General features: G+C 36.4%; 1 protein-coding gene across 1 annotated transcript in view; it reads left to right on the top strand.

Annotated features, from left to right (window-relative positions):
* The first annotated feature begins 2,122 nt into the window (after positions 1-2,122).
* LOC141298870 (single-stranded DNA-binding protein 2-like) overlaps positions 2,123-24,786 on the top strand; it is an 86,730-nt gene continuing 64,066 nt past the window's right edge. The window contains exon 1 of the mRNA XM_073829191.1: positions 2,123-2,232. Coding sequence (XP_073685292.1) covers positions 2,177-2,232 — 56 coding nt within the window. The 5' untranslated portion in view covers positions 2,123-2,176. The remainder of the gene's footprint in view (positions 2,233-24,786) is intronic.

Below are 24,786 nucleotides of genomic sequence, written 5' to 3'. Positions count from 1 at the left end.
CAATTTTTGCAACTGAAAAATATGGGATCTTATATATATATATATATATATATATATATATATATATATATATATATATATATATATATATATATATATATATATATATATATAAATATTGATGAGATTAACAGAATAAAGTCGATGTTTGCAGCTCATTCCTTAAATGTATGTATTCCACAGTGAAAGATAATATTTAATGAAAAAAAAATGCATGAATCAATTTGATTGAGTGGTGAAAAGTTAGTATGCTGAGTTGTATACTAGCATACTATTTCTGCCATATGCTAGCATGCTATCCTGAAATCAGCCAATGGCTGACTAGCTATTAGCTATTGGTTAACATTATCCAATAGCATGTGTGGCCTACCTAATCCAGGTGAAAAGGCAAAGCCATTTCAGAGGAAGTGCATTGTATTTTGATCATTTTAGGAAGACAAACATTTTATTTATGTTGCAATATCATGCAATCAATGGATCATCCACAGTGGAGTGCATTAGGAAAGTAAATCGGTAAGTAAAAATGTAATTTTGATTTGATGTTGACTGTCACTTTGATTGTGTTTACATGCACAAGAATATTTTGATATGTATGGTCCGCTTACAGCCCGCAGTAAGAACATTAAACCAATATTCCAGTTTCTAAACATCAAACTAGACATTTAGATTCAAATTTCAGTCATATAAATCCTTTATGTGAAATATAAACCATACATAGTGTTGTCAAACAATTAATCGCATCCTAAATAAGTGTTTGTTTACATAATATATGTGTGTACTGTGTATATATTTATATATAAAGACAGACACATACAGTATATATTTTGAAAATATTTACATGCATATATTTACATTCACACACACACACATATATATATATATATATATATATATATGTTTAATATGTAAACAAAATATTTTTCTTAAGTATATACATGCATGTGTGTGTGTGTCTTTATATATACATAATAAATATATACAGTGCACATACATACTGTATATTATATAAACAAAAACTTTTATTTTGGATGTGATTAATCGCGATGAATCATTTGACAGCACTAATTATATGTGACCCTGGACCACACAACTAGTCATAAGGGTACTTTTTTTTTAAATTGAGATTTATACATCATCTGAAAGCTGAATAAATAAACTTTTTGAAAAGAGTGCAAAAAAAAAAAACAAATTTAAATATTGAGAAAATCACCTTTAAAGTTGTCCAAATGAAGTTCTTAGCAATGCATATTACTTCTCAAAAATTAAGTTTTGATATATTTATGGTGGGAAATTTACAAAATATCTTCATGGAACATGAGCTTTACTTAATATCCCAATGATTTTGGGCATAAAAGAAAAATCGATCATTTTTACCCATACTATGAATTATTGGCCATTGCTACAAATATACCCATACTACTTAAGACTGGTTTTGTGGTCCAGGGTCACATATACTGTTTAAAATAAAGTCTTAGGCAGAATTCAGCATTGTCTAAAATCCACTTTTCTGGAAATATCTCAGTAATCAGATGCATTGTTAGCTGATTCATTAAAAGCATGTTTCTCACAAACATTATCACAGATATACTGTACATACAGTCATTTTTACATTTCTAGGTGGTGTTTTGCTGTCTAAACTGCTTTATCAACTTTTTAGAAGATAAAACAAATATTATGCAAAGCCTCTGCAAGAGTCATCTCTATACTTTATTAAGAGATATGCAATTTCGCACGACCCAAATAATCTTACTTCAATGAACAGTACAAGCAGAAGCTGAAGAATCCGCTCCACATTTGCCATATCACTTTAAATTTGGCCAGTGACAGTAGAGGGTGTGATCGCTTGTGAGGGGAACAGCCAGTTGTTTAAAATCCCTCTCAGTACGGTTTCAAATTCCCCTCAGTGCCGGGTAAGACGAAGTGTGTGTGTGTGTGTGTGTGTGTGTGTGTGTGTGTTCCACAGACAGAGTGCTGGAGATAAGAAAGGGGTTGTGTTTCTGTTGGGGCGGGGCCGAGTAACTGTCACTCACGCGAGTTACCCAACAAAATGGGCGTTCCTTCTCGGCGCCTGGTCCAATGAGAGCGATCGCTCCTGTAGTCACCATGGTGACGGGGTTGTGTCCGGGGAGGCTGTGATGGGTTGACAGGTGCGTGACAATCGGAGCTCTCTGCAAGCATGTACGCCAAAGGCAAGAGTAACAACGTACCGTCCGACAGCCAAGCGAGGGAAAAGTAAGTTTTATTTATGAGGGGGGAAATCTCAATAATGAAGACAGCGCACGGCCAGACTTTTAACAAGCCGCGGATACGCTCTGTTCCTCGGATGCTGTGTTGTCTCTGACAGCGCTTGTAGTTCACGCAAGAAAGTTGTTGTCAGTTATCAGTTACGCGCTGCTAGAATTTCTTGCGTCTAATTAACGCGACATGCCTCCTTTAGTAAACGCAGAGCTCGTAGAGATGCGAAGACTAAACTTTATTTGTGGACTGTCGATAAAAAGAGTACATTTCTGCATCAGTGAATATGTAACGTTATTTATGCATGCAAAGTTGCTGTCTAGATAATTAAGGATTTCTACATCTCAGTTTTGAATTGGAATAAGGTAAGTACACAAGTTTGTTTGTTTGGCTTTAGGAAAAGTGAGTTGGAAAATATGTTACGTACCCGTTTACGTTACAAGTTTAAAAGCCAATGTCAGCTACAGATGCATTTAGAAAAAGAAAGAAAGAAAGAAAATAATGTTAGCCATCCGTTGTTACAAGAGCGAACGCTGTTGCTCTGTTCCCTGCGCGTTCCGGTCTGAAAAGTTCCAGCGCACGCGAGCGAGTGCAGTATAGCGAGCGAAAGAGTATATGATTGACGTTTCAGCACGAAAAGTTCCCAGCGCGTGCGAGTATGCGACTGACCTGCGGGCGATGGAAGTTTTCACGCCGTGCACGTCAATCACACTCGCTCCCGCGCGTCAATCATACTCTCTCGCGCGCGGTGTATGCTCTCAACCGTCGCGCTCTGAGACTTTTTGTGGCAGTTGTTTTTTTTTTTCGCGGTTATATAAGGATTTTGGCTGGGCGCGAATCTCAGTGAAGATGGAGGTGATGGCACGACGAGAGGTCCGTCGACCTGAGGAGCAAATTTGTCTGTATTATATGTAATTTAACGTTATTTTATGGGTATGTTTAGTTCGTTTGGTGATGTCTGAAATGGAAGAACGTACTGAACAGGGAAAGAGAGTTTGAATGATCTTTAAATGATGTCTAGTACACTTATAACGGTTCTCTGAGGGGACATTTTTATTTAGGAGCGTCCAAAAACCATTATAATGAATATATTAATAGAAATATGCTCATTGAAATGTGTTTAACCTGCTAATATGGACATTTTAAGGATGTCTAGCACACCTTTAATCATTTTGAATGTTGGTTTGGAGCCTCAAAACAGACCTTTATCATGAATATATTAAAGGGCTTGTGTCTGTATTAGTGCTGTCAGTCGATTGAAAACAAATTAACTAATTAATCACAAATTTTTTTATGAAACAAATAGCGATTAATCCCACCTAACATTAAAGGTCCCATATTGTCAAAATCGAAATTTCCTGTTTTTTTCATAATAACTGAGGTCTAGGGGCTATGTAACTACCATATGAGTTTCAAAACAGTCAATCCACAGTAAACTGCACACAGCCTGCTTAAAGTAGCTGTTCATTTTCACGAGCCACTGTGACTTCCGTAACGATGTGACGTCCGATCTACTCAGTCACCGCCTTCAGTCACCACCCCGAGCACCAATCACATCCAGGGTCCGAAATTAACACTCGCCACTCGCCAAATGCGAGCAAATTCTCTGTCTGGCGAGTTCAATTTAAAGCGCCATCCGCCACATGGCGAGTAAATCTTTTCACCAGTAATGTTAATCAGTATCAGTCTCGCGGATCTCTGTGATGCTTCCCCGATCGGGCCTGTGCTGCCTTGTCACTAAAGTTTAATTTGCCGTGCGCAAATACAGTCTAATGGTGGGTTCACACCGAAAGCCAAGCGAATATGCGCATCGCGTCACTCGCTGTAGTTTTTCCCGTCAATAGCGCGAATAACAAGGTGGCGCGATCAACCATGGCAGAGATAAATACGATCGCTGCTTTGTACCTGTTGTGTTGTGTAAGTCCTAAATACACCAGAAAGCCAAATGCCGACGTGTCTGGGTTCACAGCACAGTAATGTATCACAGATATATCTCAAGAATTCTTCTATAAACAAAGTGTAGAGAGAGTGTAAATAAGAGATTGATCTTGCGGTACAGAGAGCGTCGTTGATTATAATAGAGCTTTGTGATATCGGAAACTAAGATGAGTGACAGCTTTTAATATTTTTTTTATGGGAGTTTGTAAATGAGATATTGATTTAATACAGCAGTTAAATAAACAAGAAGTTATTATTAAGTAACTTACATTGTCTGACAATAACACTATGGCTGATTTTCCGTCGTCAAAATTATTCTGGACCAAGTCACACTGTGTTTGATTGTAGATGTGCAACGGCTCTGCGCGTCTCCATTCAAACACAGCGGTGTTTCGTTTATAAGTGAACATGCGTTTTTAAACGAATCTAGTGAAATGATTCAATTTCCCATTCATAAAGAGAGTCACTTGCTTTATTCTTGAATGAACCATGCATTCAAACGAATCAAATGAATATAATTCAGTGATCAATTTCAGTTTCGTGCCGCCACCTGCTGGCATATATTTTTAGTTATTGAAATCTTAAGTACTTCTTTGATTCTTTAAATTATCAATTGTATTTAAAGAAAAGTTATGCTGAATAAAAAGTGTATGTATTTATATTTGGCTTTTGACACATTTAAAATATGTGGCTAAGAAATAAATATTAACTTTTTTTTTTCTTTTTGGTGGGGCCAGTAAAAATTTTGGCAGGGCAAGTAAAAATATGAACCACTGGCCCGATCGGACCAGTAGAAAAATTCCTTAGCGTTGAACCCTGCTGTGGCACAAAGACTGCGTCAGAAGCAGGAGGCCAGATTTCATGGACAAAGAAAACAAGTAGTCTGACTAGATCAGATAGTTCGTTAAAAACATTTCCAAGTTATAATAAAAAATCTAAAATGACCAAAAAGTTGTTTTTCTTATTGATGTTTTAATTGTCACTCCTCTCTGTCCGGAGCACACATAATATACAGAATAACGTGCTTTGGATATATCTGTGTTCAATCGTTCAGAATTTTGGCAGGTAAAAAATAAGCTTGGCCGGTTGATTTTTTGATTCTTGGCCGGTGTGTCAAAAACTTAATTTCGGTCCCTGATCACATCCCACCCTCCTTTTGTCAAACCCAGACAACATCCCGTCCATAACATTGCTAAGCAACAACAACACAGAAACTAATCTAGAAAACCCTGTTCAGTCGATAGATGTCGAAACTACATCATTGCACAGGCTTCAAAACAACGTGAATATAAGAGACCACTGGCACGTCAACTTCAGCCTCTTTCACACAGCGATTCTGGTAAATACACGGGTAATGTGTCCCATGATTTGTTCCGGAATTGTTTGATTTGGTTCATTCACAGTTGTTTTCCGGAATCTGTGCGTGCTTTACACACAACCCATTAAGACATGTGACATTTGGATGTGAGATGTAATGCGACGCGTACGTTTCACTAAACTGAAACTAACCTGAACAAACTGTGCTTCAGCGCTGATAGTGAGGAGCTGGCTCTGCCCGATCGCCGCTTCATTCCAATTTGCACGTATTTTTTTGTCGTGAAGAGTCGCAGGGTAACGTGCATCATCACTACAACACTGCCTTTATGGTTCTGGCTTTTGTTCACACAGCGCTCGTTCCCGTAATTTTCCAGAACCAGCGCGCATTGTGAAAGGGGCTTTACTAAAGCAACAGTTATGTAGCTTACTGCATTCGGTGTTTGAAAAAGAAAAAAACATTAATGATCATTCTGAAATATCTTGTTGAGTATCAGCAGGCTAGGCTCTCTCTATGGCTCTGGGTTCGGCTACAACGATACATGTCCGTTGATACCTGTGATTGGCCTGGCTGTGCATCACTCAGAAAACAACAGGCCAATCAGAAGAGAGGCTCATGAATATTAATTAGATGGGCCAAAATCGATCTGTTTTTGACAGAGCTCCTAAAAAAGGAGCTGTAAAAATATATTGAGATGGATTTTGGCACTTATACCGCAAATATATATTCTTAAGGACATCAACAACTAAAATAAACCTCCAGAAATGTGTACAATATGGGACCTTTAAAGTTTTTAAATATACTTTTATATTGCTGATTGCTAATTTCACATTCGGTGACCCTGGACCACAAAATCAGTCATTAAGGTCAATTTTTTTTAATTGAGTTTTATACATCATCTGAAAGCTGAATAAATAAGCTTTTCATGGACTATATTTGGTCAAGATACAAGATTATTGGAAAATCTGGAATCTGAGGGTGCAAAAAATTTAAAATATTGAGAAAATTGCCTTTAAGGTTGTCCAAATCAAGTTCCTAGCTATGCATATTATTAATCAAAAATTAAGTTTTGATATATTTATTATTAGAAATTTACAAAATATCTCCATGGAACATGTTCTTTACTTAACATCCCAATTATTTTTGGCAGAATAAAAAATTGATAATTTTGACCCTTACAATGTATTTTTGGCTCTTGCTACAAATATATCAATGATACTTAAAACTGGTTTTGTGGTCCAGGGTCACATTTGTTATTTTAATTTTTTTATGACTGAAGGTGAGTAATGAGTATCACTAATACTGATACGATGTCTCTAGGAAACTGTTCTTTTTTTCCTAATATTTAATCATTGACTATAGCTATTCAACATTAGTACAAATTGAGAAGAAAGTTTACAATTTTAACATTTATTAGACTTAACAACAACTTCTAATTTAAGTTAACTTAGAACAATCTTCACAGACTCATTGTTTATCTCTGCCCTTCAGCAAGTAGGAAATACACAGAAATTAAATAAAGTTATCAAACACTAAATACTAAATTAAATATAGATAAAACCTCAAAGCTACAAAAGTCATTGATTTTCAGTGTTTTCGTTTGTTCTTTGAATTATAGACATCACAGCAGCTGGGTTATTAGCTTATTTGGCTGCTATTACTTTAAGAGCTGCCACTGCTGAACATGTAGTTTCTTTTGCGCTTTAATATGAATGAAAATAAGCTACAGGGCATGCCGCCATATTTAGGGGCCAAGCTCCCAAGGTGCGATGGCACCTATTGTATCCATTAGGATTCTTATTAGGGGCCAAGCACCGAAGGTGCATAGGCACCTATTGTATCCGTTGGCGTTCTTATTCTTCTTCTTCCGTTTCTTCCATTTCTTCCGCCGCAAGTCTATGGCAGCCCATAGAACCGCTTGCGGGAAAGTTGTATAATTTTGCACAATGATAGAGGATAAAGGTTTTATTGTTTGTAAAACCTACTTTTTCGAACTCGTCCTAGACGGTTTGTCTGATTGTCACCAAAATTGGCTCAGATCATCTTCAGACCATGTTGGCAAAAAGTTATGGAATTCAAGTTGATTGGACAAACCGTTCTCAAATAACGCGCTGATGTGAGGCCATATCGCCGCAACGGTTTGTCGTATTGAGACCAAACTTGGTGTGTGCTATAATATGCATGACCTGAGGCTACCTGCAGTGTTTCGTCACAGTGCCACCTAGTGGTCAGGAGATATGAAAAATGGCTATTTTTGCTTATAACTTCTCAGTGCTTTGCCAAAAAATCTCAAAGCTCATCCCGTTAGATTCGGAGGAGCATGCCGAGTCGAACCATATGCAATTTTCCCATGTCAGCCATTTTGGGTGTCGGCCATTTTGAATTTAGCTTTAAAATGCTGTATCTTGAGAACGGATTAGCGTATCGTTTCGACATTAATTACAAAAATGTTCGGCACTATGCCCTGAATGTACATAAAAATTTTGTTTTTATGTTATAACGAAATTTCGAAAAATGCTAATAACTTATGTGAAAAATGGCTTATTGTAATGAAATTGATCTCAAAATATTCCTTGGGTCAGGCCGAGAACATTTATACCAATTCTGCCAATTTTGGCCGAACTTCCTGTCCGCCATTTTGATGAATGTAGAAAACGTACTTTTTCGAACTCCTCCTAGACCGTTTGTCGGATTTTCACCAAATTTGACTCGGATCATCTTCAGACCATGCTGACAAAAAGTTATGGATTTTGTGTCGATATTCATAACCGTTTTCATTTAACGCATCAACGAATATGCTGAAAAGATGCCAAAGCGCATCTGAAGCTGTATCTCTGCAAAGCTTTGAGATATTTGCACCAAATTTTGTATGTGGCATTAGCACCTCACACTGATTACACCACATCAATTTGGCAACAGCGCCACCTATTGGTCAAGAGTAATAAACCATTCATTAACTATCAATTATAAATTGTACAAAAATGCTAATAACTGTAGACAGCATTAGCCTAGTGTAATGAAATTAGTCTCAAAATATTCCTTGGGTCATGCCGACAACATAGATACCAAATATGCCACAGTTGGTCAAACTTCCTGTCCGCCATTTTCAGACTGTGCTGACAAAAAGTTATGGATTTCATGTTGATAGATGAAACCGTTTTCGTACAGCGCCTCTACAAATTTTAGGCTTGATGCCAAAATGATTCTGAGGCTTTATCTCTGCAAAGCTTTGACATAAAGACACCAAACTTTGAGTGTGCCTTTGTCACCTCACACTAAACACACCACATCAATTTGATAACAGCGCCACCTGTTGGTCAAACCTAATAAGCCATTTAATCGTATCAGTAGGCGTTCTACATCGTTTTTCTGTCGTTTTGACTAAAATCATCCTAAAATGGCTTCTTTTTACTTATTGTTGCAGTTGGTCTGCTGTTCCTGCCATCCTTAGCTCCTCATTTTCCCCTTTGAGTGCTTGGCCCTGTAATTGCTGCTTGCAGCTATATTTTTTGTGTTATTGAAGCATGTGCTACGAGCACAGTATAACGACTGAGAGGACAGGTAAAATTGTTTTTAATGACATATGGCCTGACAACATCTCATCTGACCACAGTTCACTGTTGTTCTACTGAAGCTTCCTCGTCACCCGTGCCTTTCCCGCGCTTGTTTGACTAGCGCCTGACGCTGAAGTGAAGTTGGAGTGCACATCTAAAAAGTCTCTCGTTTGCAACTAAATAAACGCAATTCTTGTCAAAAAAAAAAAGAGACGGAAGCAGCAGTTGTGAAAAATAATTTTTTACGCTGTTAAACTGGAAAATAAATTGCATGCGTTAACACGATCATTTTGACAGCACTAGTCTGTATAGTGCTGAGTTTCCTCACTGCTAAGGTGATGTCTTGGACATGGGAAATTAGTTGACAAGTGTCAATAAGAAAGTGTCACCTCACCCATTGATTTCCTGTGCTCTGAAACTGTATTATTATTCTCCTATCTGCCTTTGTTGTCAGCTTGAACACACACAGTTTTGTCTTTCTGCAGTGAGGTCTTGTCTTGAAGTAATTAGCAATTATTGCAGTTTCATTCAGGCCAGTGTCTTATGGGACATGTGTGGACTTGTGGTTTTTCGACGAAAACTCTCCAGCATTAGATTTGAGCTTGAGAAAGCAGTTTTGCTGGTTATGAGATTCTTACAGCTTCTCGCTCTTTCTAAATGAATTTGTCTGCCGTTTGCGGTCCTTTACTTGTGCTGGAAGTCCTTCAGGATTTAAAAAATATTCACTGTTGTGCAACTTTCTGTTGATTTTCGTTGCTTTCTTTGAAATTTGGGGGGCCACTTTTATTTACAGGGGCAGTGTAGAATAGATAGAAAAGCATGGGAAGGAATGGGAAAATGACACTCAAACCCAAATCTCCCACAAGATCATGAGAGCACATGCACTAAACAGCCGCACCATGGCTCCTATTCTCATTCGTTTTAGTCGAACTTGATCTAAAATCCAACGCCACAGCATGTTCTTTTTTTTTTTATGAATGGTCAGTCAGTGGGAATGGAAAGATGAAATCCCTGTGGAAGTTTGACTCACTGTATGTCAATTGCATATTCAGTGTGAATAAAAAGCTTTACATGTTCGGATTAAACTTATATTTAGTAGGCAGACTGTGTTTAGTTAATTGTTTTCAGAGATCACAAGCTGGTTTCAATCATCTGATAGAATGTCTTTTTGGAAAGCAAATCTCAGCATCGAATGGATGAAAGTGCGATGCCGTTAAGTGACAAAAGAAGCTTTTGACGTAATGCTTTATTTGATAGGAAGTGCAGAATCAGTCAGTTCTGTTTGAACACTTAAGCTGTTTGAATCTGACAACCGCCAGACTGTATGGTGTTGTAGCACCGGCAGGTTTAAAGAGGTGACTGCTTTGAGAAGATCGCAATACCTTTTATCTCTCCTCTTGAAAGAAAAGTGGACAAGTGGTTAACTGTCAAGGAGGATGGTTTGTGTGATGTGAGAATGGTAAAAAAAGTGAAAAACTCAAAGCTGATGTCCCAACGGCTTGGAAAGCGTGCATAGCACAGAATTAATCTGGTCCATTGTTGATGGAAGTTAGGTTTACTTTGGCGATTACCATAACCATAACCTTCGCAATGAACACATTTAGTCCTGAAACCCACCAAATGGATGCTTCTAGCTGTGCAAGCTCAATTTCACACAATGCTGCATTTTCATTTATTAAATAGGCACTATGGCGAGCATTAGCGTAAATTGTCATCTTCTATAGTTGGTTTTCTCTTCCTTGTCAGGGACTATGATGGTGAAGCAACAGTTTGGAGATAATACTGCTGGTCAAGTTAATTAAAATTAGTTAAACTATAGACATGTTTATGGCTAAGCTGAATCCAGTCTAATGGCACAGACAGTAAATTATATTGTAGATGGGATGAAAGATTTGACACAGAATTGAAAACAGATTACATGTTGACAAAGATAATCTCAAAATAGCCACATATTGGCAGATTAATTGCACTATATGAATATTTTTGGGCCATGACAACTATTGAGATTTGTGACTGCCACAAATGCGAAAATGAGTGTTTAGTTTGTACTAGAGGTTAACCGACATATTGACCTATCAATCAACCAATATCTGCTGTTTTTGAATTATCAGCATCGACCGATGGGTTATTTTGTTTAATAGATCTTTCTAATAATTTATTATAATAATTTAATTATTTAATCATAAATAGTTGTAAATTGACTTTTTATGTGTTTCTCTCTTTTTTGACAACAAAAGAGAGGTTTATATGTAGGGATGTAACAATACCAAAATCTCATGATATGATAATATTGCGATATGAAGTCTGTAATACAATATTTATTGCGATATTTAACTGTCACTCGTCCCCTTAAGTTTACTTCACCATATAACAAATAAATCCTAATCTAATCATGACAAACTATATATCGGTGGAAAGGTCAAAGACTCCTAAATAGATATTTTACCAGATTTTTGTGTTACAAATTATGTAGGAAAAGTAATAGATTAATTTATGTCAAGAGTGCACCTCAAAAATCTACATCATAACAGGAGTTGTGACCTTTGTCACAAAAGTCTTTCTTTGTTGCCTTTTTCCCTATCATGCTTTAGAAATCATAAGAAAATATATATCAGTTGAAAACTTAAAATTTCAAAATTCTTTGAAAGCCATTTTAAAATCAGACATTACATTACCATGGAAAATGTACATCAAACAAACAAAAGACAACAAAACAAACAAACAAAAATAAAAAATGTGTACATTTTAAAGTTAAATTCTTCTATCTAATGCACTTTGAGATTTTAAAATTAAGAGCTCCAACCCATGTTCCTAAGAAAACTTAAGTTAGAAAAAAAAATCAGTGAATTGAATTAGTGATATACTGTCTCAGTCTAAATTACATTCACACTTGTGTTTTAGAAGCCAAACTAATTAGAATATAATAATAATAGCAACAAGTTTATATTATTATTATTCCTATGACAGCAATATCCATATATTGTAAAACAATTGCATTGTAAAATAAACAAAAAATAAATATTTCATATGTATATTATTTTTGCTTTACACTACAGCACAGACATTACAATACTTCTTTCCTCATTTCTACACTTAAAAGAGATATTTTGAATTTGGACTGCAGTAACGTTACCTATTTAAACTGCTAGCTGTCAGCAATTCATACTGCACTTTTATTATTTATTAGAACATTTTTTTTGACTGAAGACTCCAGCTTCAGTGAAGACAGGCTTACAAAAAAAGCGTCTCACTACAAATCTAGTGAAATGCTGTAATCATCTGCCATGAAAATAAAGCATAATTGTAGGCCATTGTGTTCACTGCATTCACTGTTAACTGAGCCGTTCTGAGGCGCAGAAAACACCGGATCACAAGCTGATCACGTGAACGACATGCAGCGGAAACAGACTGGATGAAAGGATTAAGCCATATTGTGCTTTCAGTTTTAGTTCATTTGACAGATACTGTGCCTTTTTTGACTGAAGACTCTAGCTTTAGTAAAGACAGGCTTACAAAAAAAGCGTCTCACTACAAATCTAGTGAAATGCTTTAATCATCTGCCATGAAAATAAAGCAGAATTGTAGGCCATTGTGTTCCCAAATGCACGCTAAACTCACAGCACATGCATTAAACGAGTTCACTGCATTCACTGTTAACTGAGCCGTTCTGAGGCGCGGAAAACACCGGATCACAAGCTGATCACGTGAACGACGTGCAGCGAAAACAGGCTTGATGAAGGGATTAAGCCATATTGTGCTTTCAGTTTTAGTTCATTTGACAGATACTGTGCCTTTTTTAACTGAAGACTCCAGCTTCAGTGAAGACAGGCTTACAAAAAAAGCACCTCACTACAAATCTAGTAAAATGCTGTAATCATCTGCCACGAAAATAAAGCAGAATTGTAGGCCATTGTGTTCCCAAATGTGCGCTAAACTCACAGCACATGCATTAAACGAGTTCACTGCATTCATTGTTAACTGAGCCGTTCTGAGGCGCAGAAAACACCGGATCACAAGCTGATCACGTGAACGACATGCAGCGGAAACAGACTGGATGAAAGGATTAAGCCATATTGTGCTTTCAGTTTTAGTTCATTTGACAGATACTGTGCCTTTTTTGACTGAAGACTCTAGCTTTAGTAAAGACAGGCTTACAAAAAAAGCGTCTCACTACAAATCTAGTGAAATGCTGTAATCATCTGCCATGAAAATAAAGCAGAATTGTAGGCCATTGTGTTCCCAAATGCACGCTAAACTCACAGCACATGCATTAAACGAGTTCACTGCATTCACTGTTAACTGAGCCGTTCTGAGGCGCGGAAAACACCGGATCACAAGCTGATCACGTGAACGACGTGCAGCGAAAACAGGCTTGATGAAGGGATTAAGCCATATTGTGCTTTCAGTTTTAGTTCATTTGACAGATACTGTGCCTTTTTTAACTGAAGACTCCAGCTTCAGTGAAGACAGGCTTACAAAAAAAGCATCTCACTACAAATCTAGTAAAATGCTGTAATCATCTGCCACGAAAATAAAGCAGAATTGTAGGCCATTGTGTTCCCAAATGTGCGCTAAACTCACAGCACATGCATTAAACGAGTTCACTGCATTCATTGTTAACTGAGCCGTTCTGAGGCGCAGAAAACACCGGATCACAAGCTGATCACGTGAACGACGTGCAGCGAAAACAGGCTTGATGAAGGGATTAAGCCATATTGTGCTTTCAGTTTTAGTTCGTTTGACAGATACTGTGCCAAAGCATAATGGCCCAAAACACAACTTTTATGTTAAAATATTAGAATATTTAAAAAATCTACACTTTTTGCCCGGAAGACCTATATTGTTTGATATAGTCATATGATACACACAATATTGGTAATATCATTACATCCCTATTGATATGTGGTTTTAAGAGTGTTTAAGATGATGATGTTTGTGCATATTGCGTTCCTAAATAAGGGATTCGAACTCGTTTACTGCAAACCAAGATTTTTCAAAACACTGAAAACACCAGATCATGAGCTGCTTGCGTGTAAAAGGACACAATGCTGCACTTTACTCCGAAACACACAGTGCATGTTTGTTCAATTAAATCACAGCCTTTGCAATTTGAGAATCGCACTAAGCCTTAACGCAGTTTTCTTTTTTTTTTTATTAATCTTGCACCCTTGATATACCATCTAACTCAGAAACGTTATGTGCAGCATTTGCCTTTGAATCTGTGAGCTTCTGTAAACATCCAGGTGTGTTTCAGAATGCAGTTTGTGGTTTCACAGTTTCTGTGGGTATATAGCTGGGTATGTTAGTGTTTTGGTTTTGTGTGTGTGTGTGTGTGTGTCTTTCTCTCCTCTGCTGATTCTCAGGAGAGCAGACCTCTCTAATATCTCCACGCATTAATATGCAAACAGTGTGGTCCACGCAGCGGCACAAGGTTAAGCATGCGTGACGAGAGGAGAGAGAAAGCGCCTCAGATAGTGTTGGGGAACTTTGTTTCTCTCCTCCATGTCAATGCGTGTTTGGGAGTGTTCATTATGGGAGACTATTGCATGGTGGAGGTACTAGGCTGTGACATGTTATCTTTTCATCATGGAGACAGGCTATCCAACTGACCTGCTGTCACAGGAGAGTGCAAAAGGGGTTGTTTTTTTTGCATAGGTTCAGCCTGAGCGTTCTTTGCGCCTAGGGATGTGCACGGCTACATATCGACTGCTTTCTATCGGTTTTAAGAAAGCACCATAGAATTAGGCTGGTTTTGGGTTTACCAAATTTAACTTTATACACAGTATTGGATGTATGGGGGGTATCTATAAATGTATATAGTAAAATAATAGATAATACTTAAATGTTTTAGCATAAAGTATTTTTAAAATTTTTTGTAATAATAAAAATAAACATTAAATAATGCATCTAAAATTATAGTTAGATTCATAAACAGATGACTCTAATGAGCCATTTCTTTTTAATAAATCACAAAAATACTGCATAACCAGAATAGACTGATCTTCTGAGCCAGAAGTTTTTAAATGAATCAAATACATACTGCGAAACCATTATGTGGTTTGATTCTTGAACAAATGACTCTTATGAGCCAGTTTTAGTCTGGTTAGTCTGATTCATTAACAAGTGACTTTTTAAATGAATCAAAAACATACTTTAAAACCATTATTTAGTCTGATTCATGAACAAATAACGTATGAACTGGTTCTTTTTTGTGAAGCTAAAGTCTGATTCATTAACAAATGACTCTTCTGACCAAGTTTTTAAGTGAATCAAAAACATATTGCGGAACCATTATGTAGTTTGATTCATGAACAAATGACTCTTATGAACTGTTTTTTTTTTTCTGTGAAGCTAAAACATCCACTGACACCAGTTTAGTCTGATTCATTAACAAATAACTCTTCTGAGTCAATTTTTGAATAAATCAAAAACATACTGCAGAACCATTATGTAGTTTGATTTATGAACAAATCACTCTTATGAATCATTTCTTTTCAGTGACGCTAAATCATACAACCAGTGTAGTCTGATTCACAAACTGATGACTCATATGAGCCAGTTCTTTTTAGTGAATCACAACAAATACTGTATAACTAGCATAGTCTGATTTTCAAACAAATAACTCTTTTGAGCCAGTTTTTAAATTAATCAAAAACATATTGCGGAACCGAACCATTATGTGGTTTGATTCATGAACAAGAGACTCTTACGAACTGGTTCTTTTTTGTGAAGCCAAAACATCCACTGACACCAGTTTAGTCTGATTCTTTAACAAATGATTCTTCTGAGCCACTTGTTTTTAAATGAATCAAAAACATATTGCGGAACCATTATTTAGTCTGATTAATTAACAAATGACTTTTATGGACAGGTTTTTTTTTTTTTTGTAAAGCCAAAACATCTACTAACACAAATGATTCTTCTGAGCCAGTTGTTTTTAAATGAATCAAAAACATACTGCAGACCTTTTATGTAGTTTGATTCATGAACAAATGACTCTTATGAACTGGTTCTTTTTTGTAAGGCTGAAACATGTGCTGACACCACTTTAGTCTGATTCATTAACAAATGACTCTTCTGACCAAGTTTTTAAGTGAATCTAAAAAATACTGCGGAAGCACTATGTAGTTTGATTCATGAACAAATGACTCTTATGAACTGGTCCTTATTTGTGAAGCTGAAACATCCGCAGACACCAGTTTAGTCTGATTCATTAACAAATGATTCTTCTGAGCCAGTTTTTAAATTAACCAAAAATATATTGTGGAACCATTATGTAGTTTGATTCATGAACAAATGATTCTTATGAACCGTTACTTTTCAGTGAAGCTAAAACATCTGCTAGCACCACTTTAGTCTGATTCATTAACAAATGACTCTTCTGACCAAGTTTTTGAGTGAATCAAAAACATATTGCGGAACCATTATGTAGTTTGATTCATGAACAAATGACTCTTATGAACTGGTCCTTTTTTGTGAAGCTCAAACATCCGCAGACACCAGTTTAGTCTGATTCATTAACAAATGACTCTTCTGGGCCATTTTAAACAAACCAAAAACATACTTTATACCATTACTGTTTCATGAACAGATGACTTATGAACTGGTTCTTTTTTGTGAAGCTAAAACATGTGCTGACAACACTTTAGTCTGATTCATTAACAAATGACTCTTCTCACCAAGTTTTTAAGTTAATCAAAAACATGTAGTTTGATTCATGAACAAATGACTCTTATGAACTAGTTATTTTTTATGCAGGTGAAACATCCACTGACACCAGTTGAATCATTAACAAGTGAATCTTCTGAGCCGGTTTTTCAATGAATCAAAAACAAACTGCGGAACCATTATGTCATTTGATTCAGGAACAAATGACTCTTATGAACTGGTTCTTTTTTGTAAGGCTGAAACATGTGCTGACACCACTTTAGTCTGATTCATTAACAAATGACTCTTCTGACCAAGTTTTTAAGTGAATCTAAAAAATACTGCGGAAACACTATGTAGTTTGATTCATGAACAAATGACTCTTATGAACTGGTTCTTTTTTGTAAAACCAAAAAATCTACTGATTCTTCTGAGCCACTTGTTTTTAAATTAATCAAAAACATACTGCAGAACCATTATTTAGTCTGATTCATGAACAAATGACTCTTATGAATTGCCAACTGGTTATTTTTTGTGAAGCTAAAACGTTCGCTGACACCAGTTTAGTCTAATTCATGAACAAATAACTTGTATGAGCCAATTATTTTTAGCAAAGCTAAATCGTACAGAACAACCAGTGTAGTCTGATTCACAAATAGATGACTCTTATGAGCCACCAGTTGGTAAATCAACCAAATACATAGTGCAGAACCATTATTTAGTCTGATTCATGAACAAATGACTCTTATGAACTGGTTCTTTTTAGTGTAGTCTTACCATCGATTCACAAACACAACCTAATGACTTTTGTGAGTTGGTCCTTTTAAGGAATCTTTAAAAGGCACTCAAATGTGTCAAATAAATAGCATTTTTCATCATATCGAATTGGTATAGTCATATTTTATGTTCTATGAGCTATTCATTTGTTCTGTAAAAAATCTGACCATGAGTGTGAAAGTTGTCAGTGCTTGACCTCTACTCGTGTCGTGCTCTATAAAAGGTCATTTCTCTGCTGTAGTACAGGACTTTTGCTTATCATCAAATGTCATGGCATTGTCAGTCTTACTTCCCGGATAAAGCTCAAAGCCTATCTCATGTGGTCATGTTTGGACTGCCTTTCTCCACAATGTAAAACAGGATGCCTAAAACTTCAGCTCTTCCTGTCTTATTTGAAGGAGCAAAATCATTAGGACGTTTCCTTGTATCTCATCAAGAGGAGTTATTGTTTTGACCTCTTCTTAAACAGTCATGATTGAGGAAACCGCCTTTTGGTTTTTGAACCAAACTTTATGGTTTTCCTAGCCTTTTCATCGTAGGAAAAGCTCAATGGTTTTAAGTCATTTTGTCTGCGTTGTCCATCTGTCCAGCGTTGTCAACTTCCTGTTTATGAATTTTAACTTTCAGAATAAGCCAGATGGCAAAGCCTGGACATGTTAGGCTTAATCAAAGGTGAAGCATCATGGGGTCATGGGACGCCACGTAGTACATTATCTATTTGCACAGTTATGTTTTGCCATCTCCAGCAAGTTTTATTGAATTATGGCTGCCTTGGAGTTTACTGTATAATAATAACACCAGTAAAATGTCCTGCAAATTTTATTATATTTATTCAAAAACACAGTAAAAAATTATATTGTGGATGAATTCAGCAATCATTCTGATATGCTGGATAATTTACTGATCAAGAAAATGTATTATTATTATTATTATTAATGTTAAAAACAGTTGTTGCCAAATGTTTTTTGCTGAAAAGATAATTAATAATAATTTGTAAGGATTTTTGAGTAGAAAGTTCAAAGGAAAAACATTTGTTATTTTCTTCAGTCAATATAGTGCATTCTTGCTGAACAATTTCTATAATTTAAAAAATAAAACTTAAAAAAAAATACTTTTGAACCATAGTATATGTATAAATAAATGTATATGGGTCAAAGACGTCAAAATAAATGTACAAAAGTGATCTTATGTTCCTAGAAAGCGCATTAAATTTAAGTGAAGTGTCCACTTTTAAGTGTTCAAATAAGTTTTTGGAGAATAAAATGTCAAAATTTGGTTGAAATAATGTTACATTGTCATTCAGTGTAACACAATATTTATGTACATATATAAAAAATATAAAAGAATAAGGGAGCATATTAAATTTATTTGTTTTAAATGAGTAAAAAATACTTACTGACAAATGGGCAAAACCTAGGATAGTGGCAAATTTTAAAAATGTAGAATTACAGCTAATTCATATTTAGGGTGATTTAATTAATTTGTCTTTTAATGTGTCATAAATTGATTTTGTTGTAAATATGCCTGACAAGATTGTTACACTGAATGACGTCTTGTGTAAATTAGGGAAAAATGTATGAGATTTATTTTTTGCTCAGGAAAACAAAAACAAAAATGCAATTCAATTTAACAGAAAACTTTTTTTTTTTTTTTTGAAAAACAATTTAAAGCAGTATTACGCTTATTGTTTATATGCGTAAACCTTTTTCCGTCTTTGACCCGTGTTTATATGGTAGAATAATAACTAATATTTTAAACATGTATAATAATTAGGGTTGCAAAACTGGAAAATTTCCAGTAAATTTCAGATACATTCCAGAAAGTTTTCCAGGAGTTTTTGGAATCTTCCTGGGATTTTTGAAAAGTTTTTGGAAATTTACCAGAAATTTTCCACCCCTTTGCAACCATAATTATAATTATAAAATTTTTTATAAACTATATTTCTATAATATTTAAAATAAATAATAAGTTATGTAAAATGAATATATGTAAAATATTAAATAATTAAATGTTAAATAATATAAAAATGATTAAAAAAATTAAATGTGAAAATATAAATGTACAATTCTAATTTTAAATTTATTTAAAAATTGTTGGCATGGCAAGTCGAATTTTGAAAATAATCCTGATTATTGTGGCAAACTTTTTTTTGAGCAGCTTCATTGTTGCATCCTTCTTGATGTAAACCATCTTTAACTCGGTTTATTAGTGCTTCACTTTATGAATGGAGGTTGTATAGTTTTTAATTCAGTGCGTGCAAAAGTGCCTACATTAGGAACTTTGCTTTGACTATCCGTACTAGCATCTCTTCAGGTTGCTTGATGTCAATTCATAATAAAGCACTACTTGAATTTAAAGAATGCCACTTTGAAGCAGCAGATACATATGCTCTCACTTTCAGACGCATCCTGTTGGATGTGGTTGCGGCAGACACTTCCCTGGATCCGGCCTCGGGGGACACGCTGATGAAACTGTTTGTTTTTGCCTGTATGTCAACAGCATCCTCAGAACGTTCTGTCTCTTCTCCTCTCGGCCCAGGACGAAAGGCCCTCGAAGGTCCACGTCAGCGGGCTTTCAGACGGCGATGATGGCCCCTTGCCCCGCTCCCTCAGGGAGACTGGCAGAGTCTGGCTGCGGAAGATAATGGCAGAGCAGGAAAATTTCAAGGAGGGCAGTTGTAAATTGGCATAAGCTTTGCCTCGTCTGCGCAGGTGTGACTCAGCCGAATTCTTCCAGACGTCTTGCGCTCCCTAAACGCAGCACTGCTACGGTCCCTGAACTCCCAGCACAGTCTAACAACTTCTTTGGGCGCTGGTGTGATTAACTTGTTTAATATTTTACCAGACAGGGACACTATTGCCAAGCAACGGCAGTTTATTTCCTTATTTCCGTCTCTAGGGCACAATCTATTATTTGTGTTCATGACGAAGCTTGACAGGCACTACCTGTAAACCGGGTTGCCAGATTGATCTGGTTTGCGCAGCTGGATCTGTTGTATACAATGTAAGCGGTCTGTACATAAATGAGTCTGTGTTTTTGAACAAATCTTTTAAATGAGTGAATCAATGAATCATTCTTGTTTACTTCCATACACTAAGTCGTATTTGACATTGTCATCGTTTGATGATTTTTGTGGTGTGTGAATGCTTTGAATATTATTCGATTACGTACTTTGAGAAAGCATTTTATTTTTTGAACCTACTGAATAATTTGTGATTCGGAGTCATTTTGTTCATGAAAGAACTAAATGAATGAAACATCATGTTTGTTTCCACTCTTTTTGGACTTTCATAGTAGATTCAAACTTGTTTCTGGTGTAAATTTATAAGAAATCGCTGGAGTATATGATTCAATGTCTTACTCAAAATGTGCAAAACGTCACTTCTTGCCACTTGGCAGTAATGTAACAAAAAAGTGTTATTTTAGTTTCATTGATATACTATTATATTTTTTTTTTAATATTTTGAATTAGATTTTATTTTTATATTTTTGTTTTCATTTTAGAGGATTAGTTCACTTCCAGGTTTAAAAAAAATCCTGCTAATTTACTCACCCCCATGTTATCCAAAAAAAAAAAAAAATTCAAAAACATCTTGGATGGATTCATTTTTTTAATTTAATGTCTGTTGACTTAACTTTTGTAAGTTTGATTAGATTTGAGCAATTTTAGCACATTTAAACCAAAAAATAAAAAATAAATAAATGTTGCCTTGGTAACTAGCTGAAATAACTTGAATTTTTTTTATTAAACTGATCAAATTAAATTGTTTTTGTATTGTCATAGTTTTAGTTTAAGGTATTAACCCTGTCTTTCTTTTGTTCGGAATATTTTTTGTGAATTGACTCAAATGATTTGAAGCATTGAGATGAATCATAATAATCCCCGCTAATAAAAACCAGGGCCTGAATTTCATTTTGGAAAAATTACCCTCTTAGGTAACTGTTATAGGGGGGATTTTTTTTTTTATTTAAGGGGGATTTATGTGTTGATTTATATTTGTATTATTAAGAAGAAAATGAGCAAACACACAACTTTAGATGTGGTTATGGGGTAATTTTGTTGTGCAATAGCTAGCACAGCACACAGGAAACTTGATTTCAAACTTATAATTGAGTTTAACAAAAAAAAGTATCAGTCAGTAATAAAACAGCAACAAATAAAAAATTACAAGCTATAGCACAAATAAATACAAGAGAATAAAATATATACAAATGAAAAGTACAGACATGGTACAGAAATGGAATAACGTAATCAAACATAAAAACACTGGATAGTCTTCACTCTAAAAGTAAACACCATATGGGGTATTTTTTTTTTTTTTTTTTTTTTTTTCCATTTGTAAGGGAACTTTTTATAATCGCCTTATTATAATCACCGTATGTTGTACTTGAATTTACCCAATTATTTTAATCAATATTTTCAACTGTAGTTCGACTGTTTAAAATTGTATCTAAATTATACATGTAAACAAACAGGAACTCGTAGGGCTGCAATATTATGGCAAAAATCATTGGAGATTATTGCTCTTTATATTGTAATAATGCTTATATCAACATTGAAAACAATATAAAGCATTTTTGTATAGTTTTGGGCGTGTCACACTCTGGCTTCATAGATAAACATGCTGTTAGCCAAGTCTAGTACAAGTTATGCAAAAATTCCTGTTATAATCACTGATGCTACAAAATTAATCTTTTATGTACATTGTATTTGCACTGTGTTGTTTATGATGAGGGAATTCATGAGTGTGCACACTCCTCAACAGTTTGGCGTTTTCAGCGCTGACTAATCAGAGTGCCTCTGATTGGCCAATGCATTCCTAAATTCAACAGAAATGCATTTGATTGGTTATAAGGTTCAACGCTACACAAAACAGCCTGTTAAAGCTATCTGATGCAGTGTGTGCAAATCTAAATGTAATTCCGCGAATTGACACTTTTCATTCCTTTTCACTTTTGATTTGAATCGCGACAGCCATAATACATTGTTTAAAGGATTCGTTCACACACAAATGAAAATTAGCCCATTATTTACTCATCCTCCAGGCATCCTAGGTGTCTAAAACGGCGCATCATCGACGTCCTATGTCATCCACCCTGAAGGGTTCTGCGTACGACCAGAGAAACACCCGCCTATTTAATTCTAAAGCTTGGAAGTGCAAGGATAATTTTAGTATAACTCCAATTTGATTTGTCTGAAAGAAGGAAGTCATATACATTTATATACACTATGTCACAAAATTAGTACACCCCTCACATTTCAGCAACCATTGTAGTATGTATTCTCAAGGGACAAATCTATAGTAATGAAACTTAGATATATTTTAGAGTAGTCAATGCGCAGCTTATATAGCAGTATAGGTTTATTGTCCCCTGAAAATTACTCAACATACAGCCATTATTGTCAAAATAGCTGGCAACAAAAGTGAGTACGCCCTAAGTGAACTTGTCCAAAGTGTCAATATATTGTGTTAGCACCATTGTTATCTGGCACTGCCTTAATCATCCTGGACATGGAATTGACCAGAGCTGCACAGGTTGTTGCTGGGATCCTCTTCCACTCCTCACGGTCCTGTTGGACGTTGGACACATGGTGCTTCTCAACCTTATGCTTGAGGATGCCCCACAGCTTAATAGGGTTCAGGTCTGGAGACATACTTGGCCACCCCATCACCTTCAGCTTCCACAGCAAGGCAGTTGTCATCTTGGTGGTGTGTTTGGGATCGTTATCATGAATGAACTGCAGCTCCCCAGTACCAGCAGCACTCGTGCAGCCCCAGACCATGATGCTACCACCACCATGTTTGACTGTAGGCAAGACACAGTTTTCTTGGTACTCCTCACCTGGGCATCGCCACACATGCTGGACACAATCTGAGCCAAACACGTTTATCTTATAGTCTCATCAGACCACAGCACATGGTTCCAGTAATTCACGCTCTTGGACGGGTTGTCTTCAGCAAACTGTTTTCAGGGTTTCTTGTGAGCCAGCTTTAGATGAGGCTTCCTTCTGGGACAACGCCTATGCAGTGTGCAGTGTATTGTCTGAGCACTGACAAGCTGACCTTGTACTTCTGCAACCTTTATGGTGCGTTCACACCGGACGCGCTTAGTTGAACGCTTGAACATTTGAGTTTACTCGCGCCATTCGCGCGGTAAAATTCGCGTCATCCGCGCGTGACATTTTCTTCACAACAGACGCGAATTCGCATCATGGGAGGGGCTTCTGCCACTCGTCAGCGGGAAAGTAGTTGTAAAATAGGTGAATGAGCTCAATTTGCCAGCTTTAGCTTGCTTGTAGTCTCAATATGTATGTATATGTAGGTCAAATTGAGTAAAGAGCGTTTTTTAAAACTAACCAGATTGTCCGACCTCTTCACTCACTTTCTTCCTAGCCAAATCCTTTTTATTCCTGTTTCTACAAAAGTCCAAAGATGTATCGTACAGCTCCGAGTAACCACAGACAGCAACGGTGATTTTGTCCTCCATTGTTGTTTGGGATTTTTGCCTCCGTCACTACTAGAGCAAGCTCCTGATTGGTTAACGCGGCGCGGATTTTCGCCAAAGTTCAGATTTTTGAACTTGCGCATTTCGCGCGGCAATCGCTTGAAACGCTCAATACGCGCCGCTTCATTCGCGCGTTTCGCGCCGCCTCATTCGCGCGTTTCGCGCCGCAGGATGGCTATTCGCGTCTTTGCATTGACTTAACGTGTAAATCACTCGTGCTTGCCGCTTCATTCGCGTCCGGTGTGAACGCACCTTGAAAGCAATGCTGGCAGCACTCATGCATCTGTTTTTTGAAGCCAGGTTCTGCACCTGACGCACAGAACGAGTGCTCAACTTCGGTGATCGATCCTTACAAGGCCTGTTCTGAATGGAACTCATTTTGTAAAACCTCTGTATGACCCTGACCACTGTGTAACTCGGTTTCAGGGTGTTACCTCTAATAGCCTTGGCCATCTTTGTGGAGAGCAACAATCCTCAGAGAGTTCTTTGCCATGAAATGTCATGTTGAACATCCAGTGGTCAGTATGAGAGAATTGTACGTAAAGTACCTAATTTTAATTGCTCTAATACAAGATACACAACTTTGTATGGTCCTGTCAAGCAGACAAAACATAAACATGATGAATATGACATGTGGCTTTGCATGGTTAAACAACATACTGCTGTTATCACTTAGGGTGTACTCACTTTTGTTGCCAGCCATTTTGACAATAATGGCTGTTTGTTGAGTTATTTTCAGAGGACAGTAAATCTACACTGCTATACAAGCTGCACATTGACTACTCTTAAATATATCCAAGTTTCATTTCTATA

The sequence above is a fragment of the Garra rufa genome, chromosome 23 (genome assembly GCF_049309525.1).
Source record: "Garra rufa chromosome 23, GarRuf1.0, whole genome shotgun sequence".
Lineage (NCBI taxonomy): Eukaryota > Metazoa > Chordata > Actinopteri > Cypriniformes > Cyprinidae > Garra > Garra rufa.
This window is presented reverse-complemented; position numbering and strand designations above follow the sequence as displayed.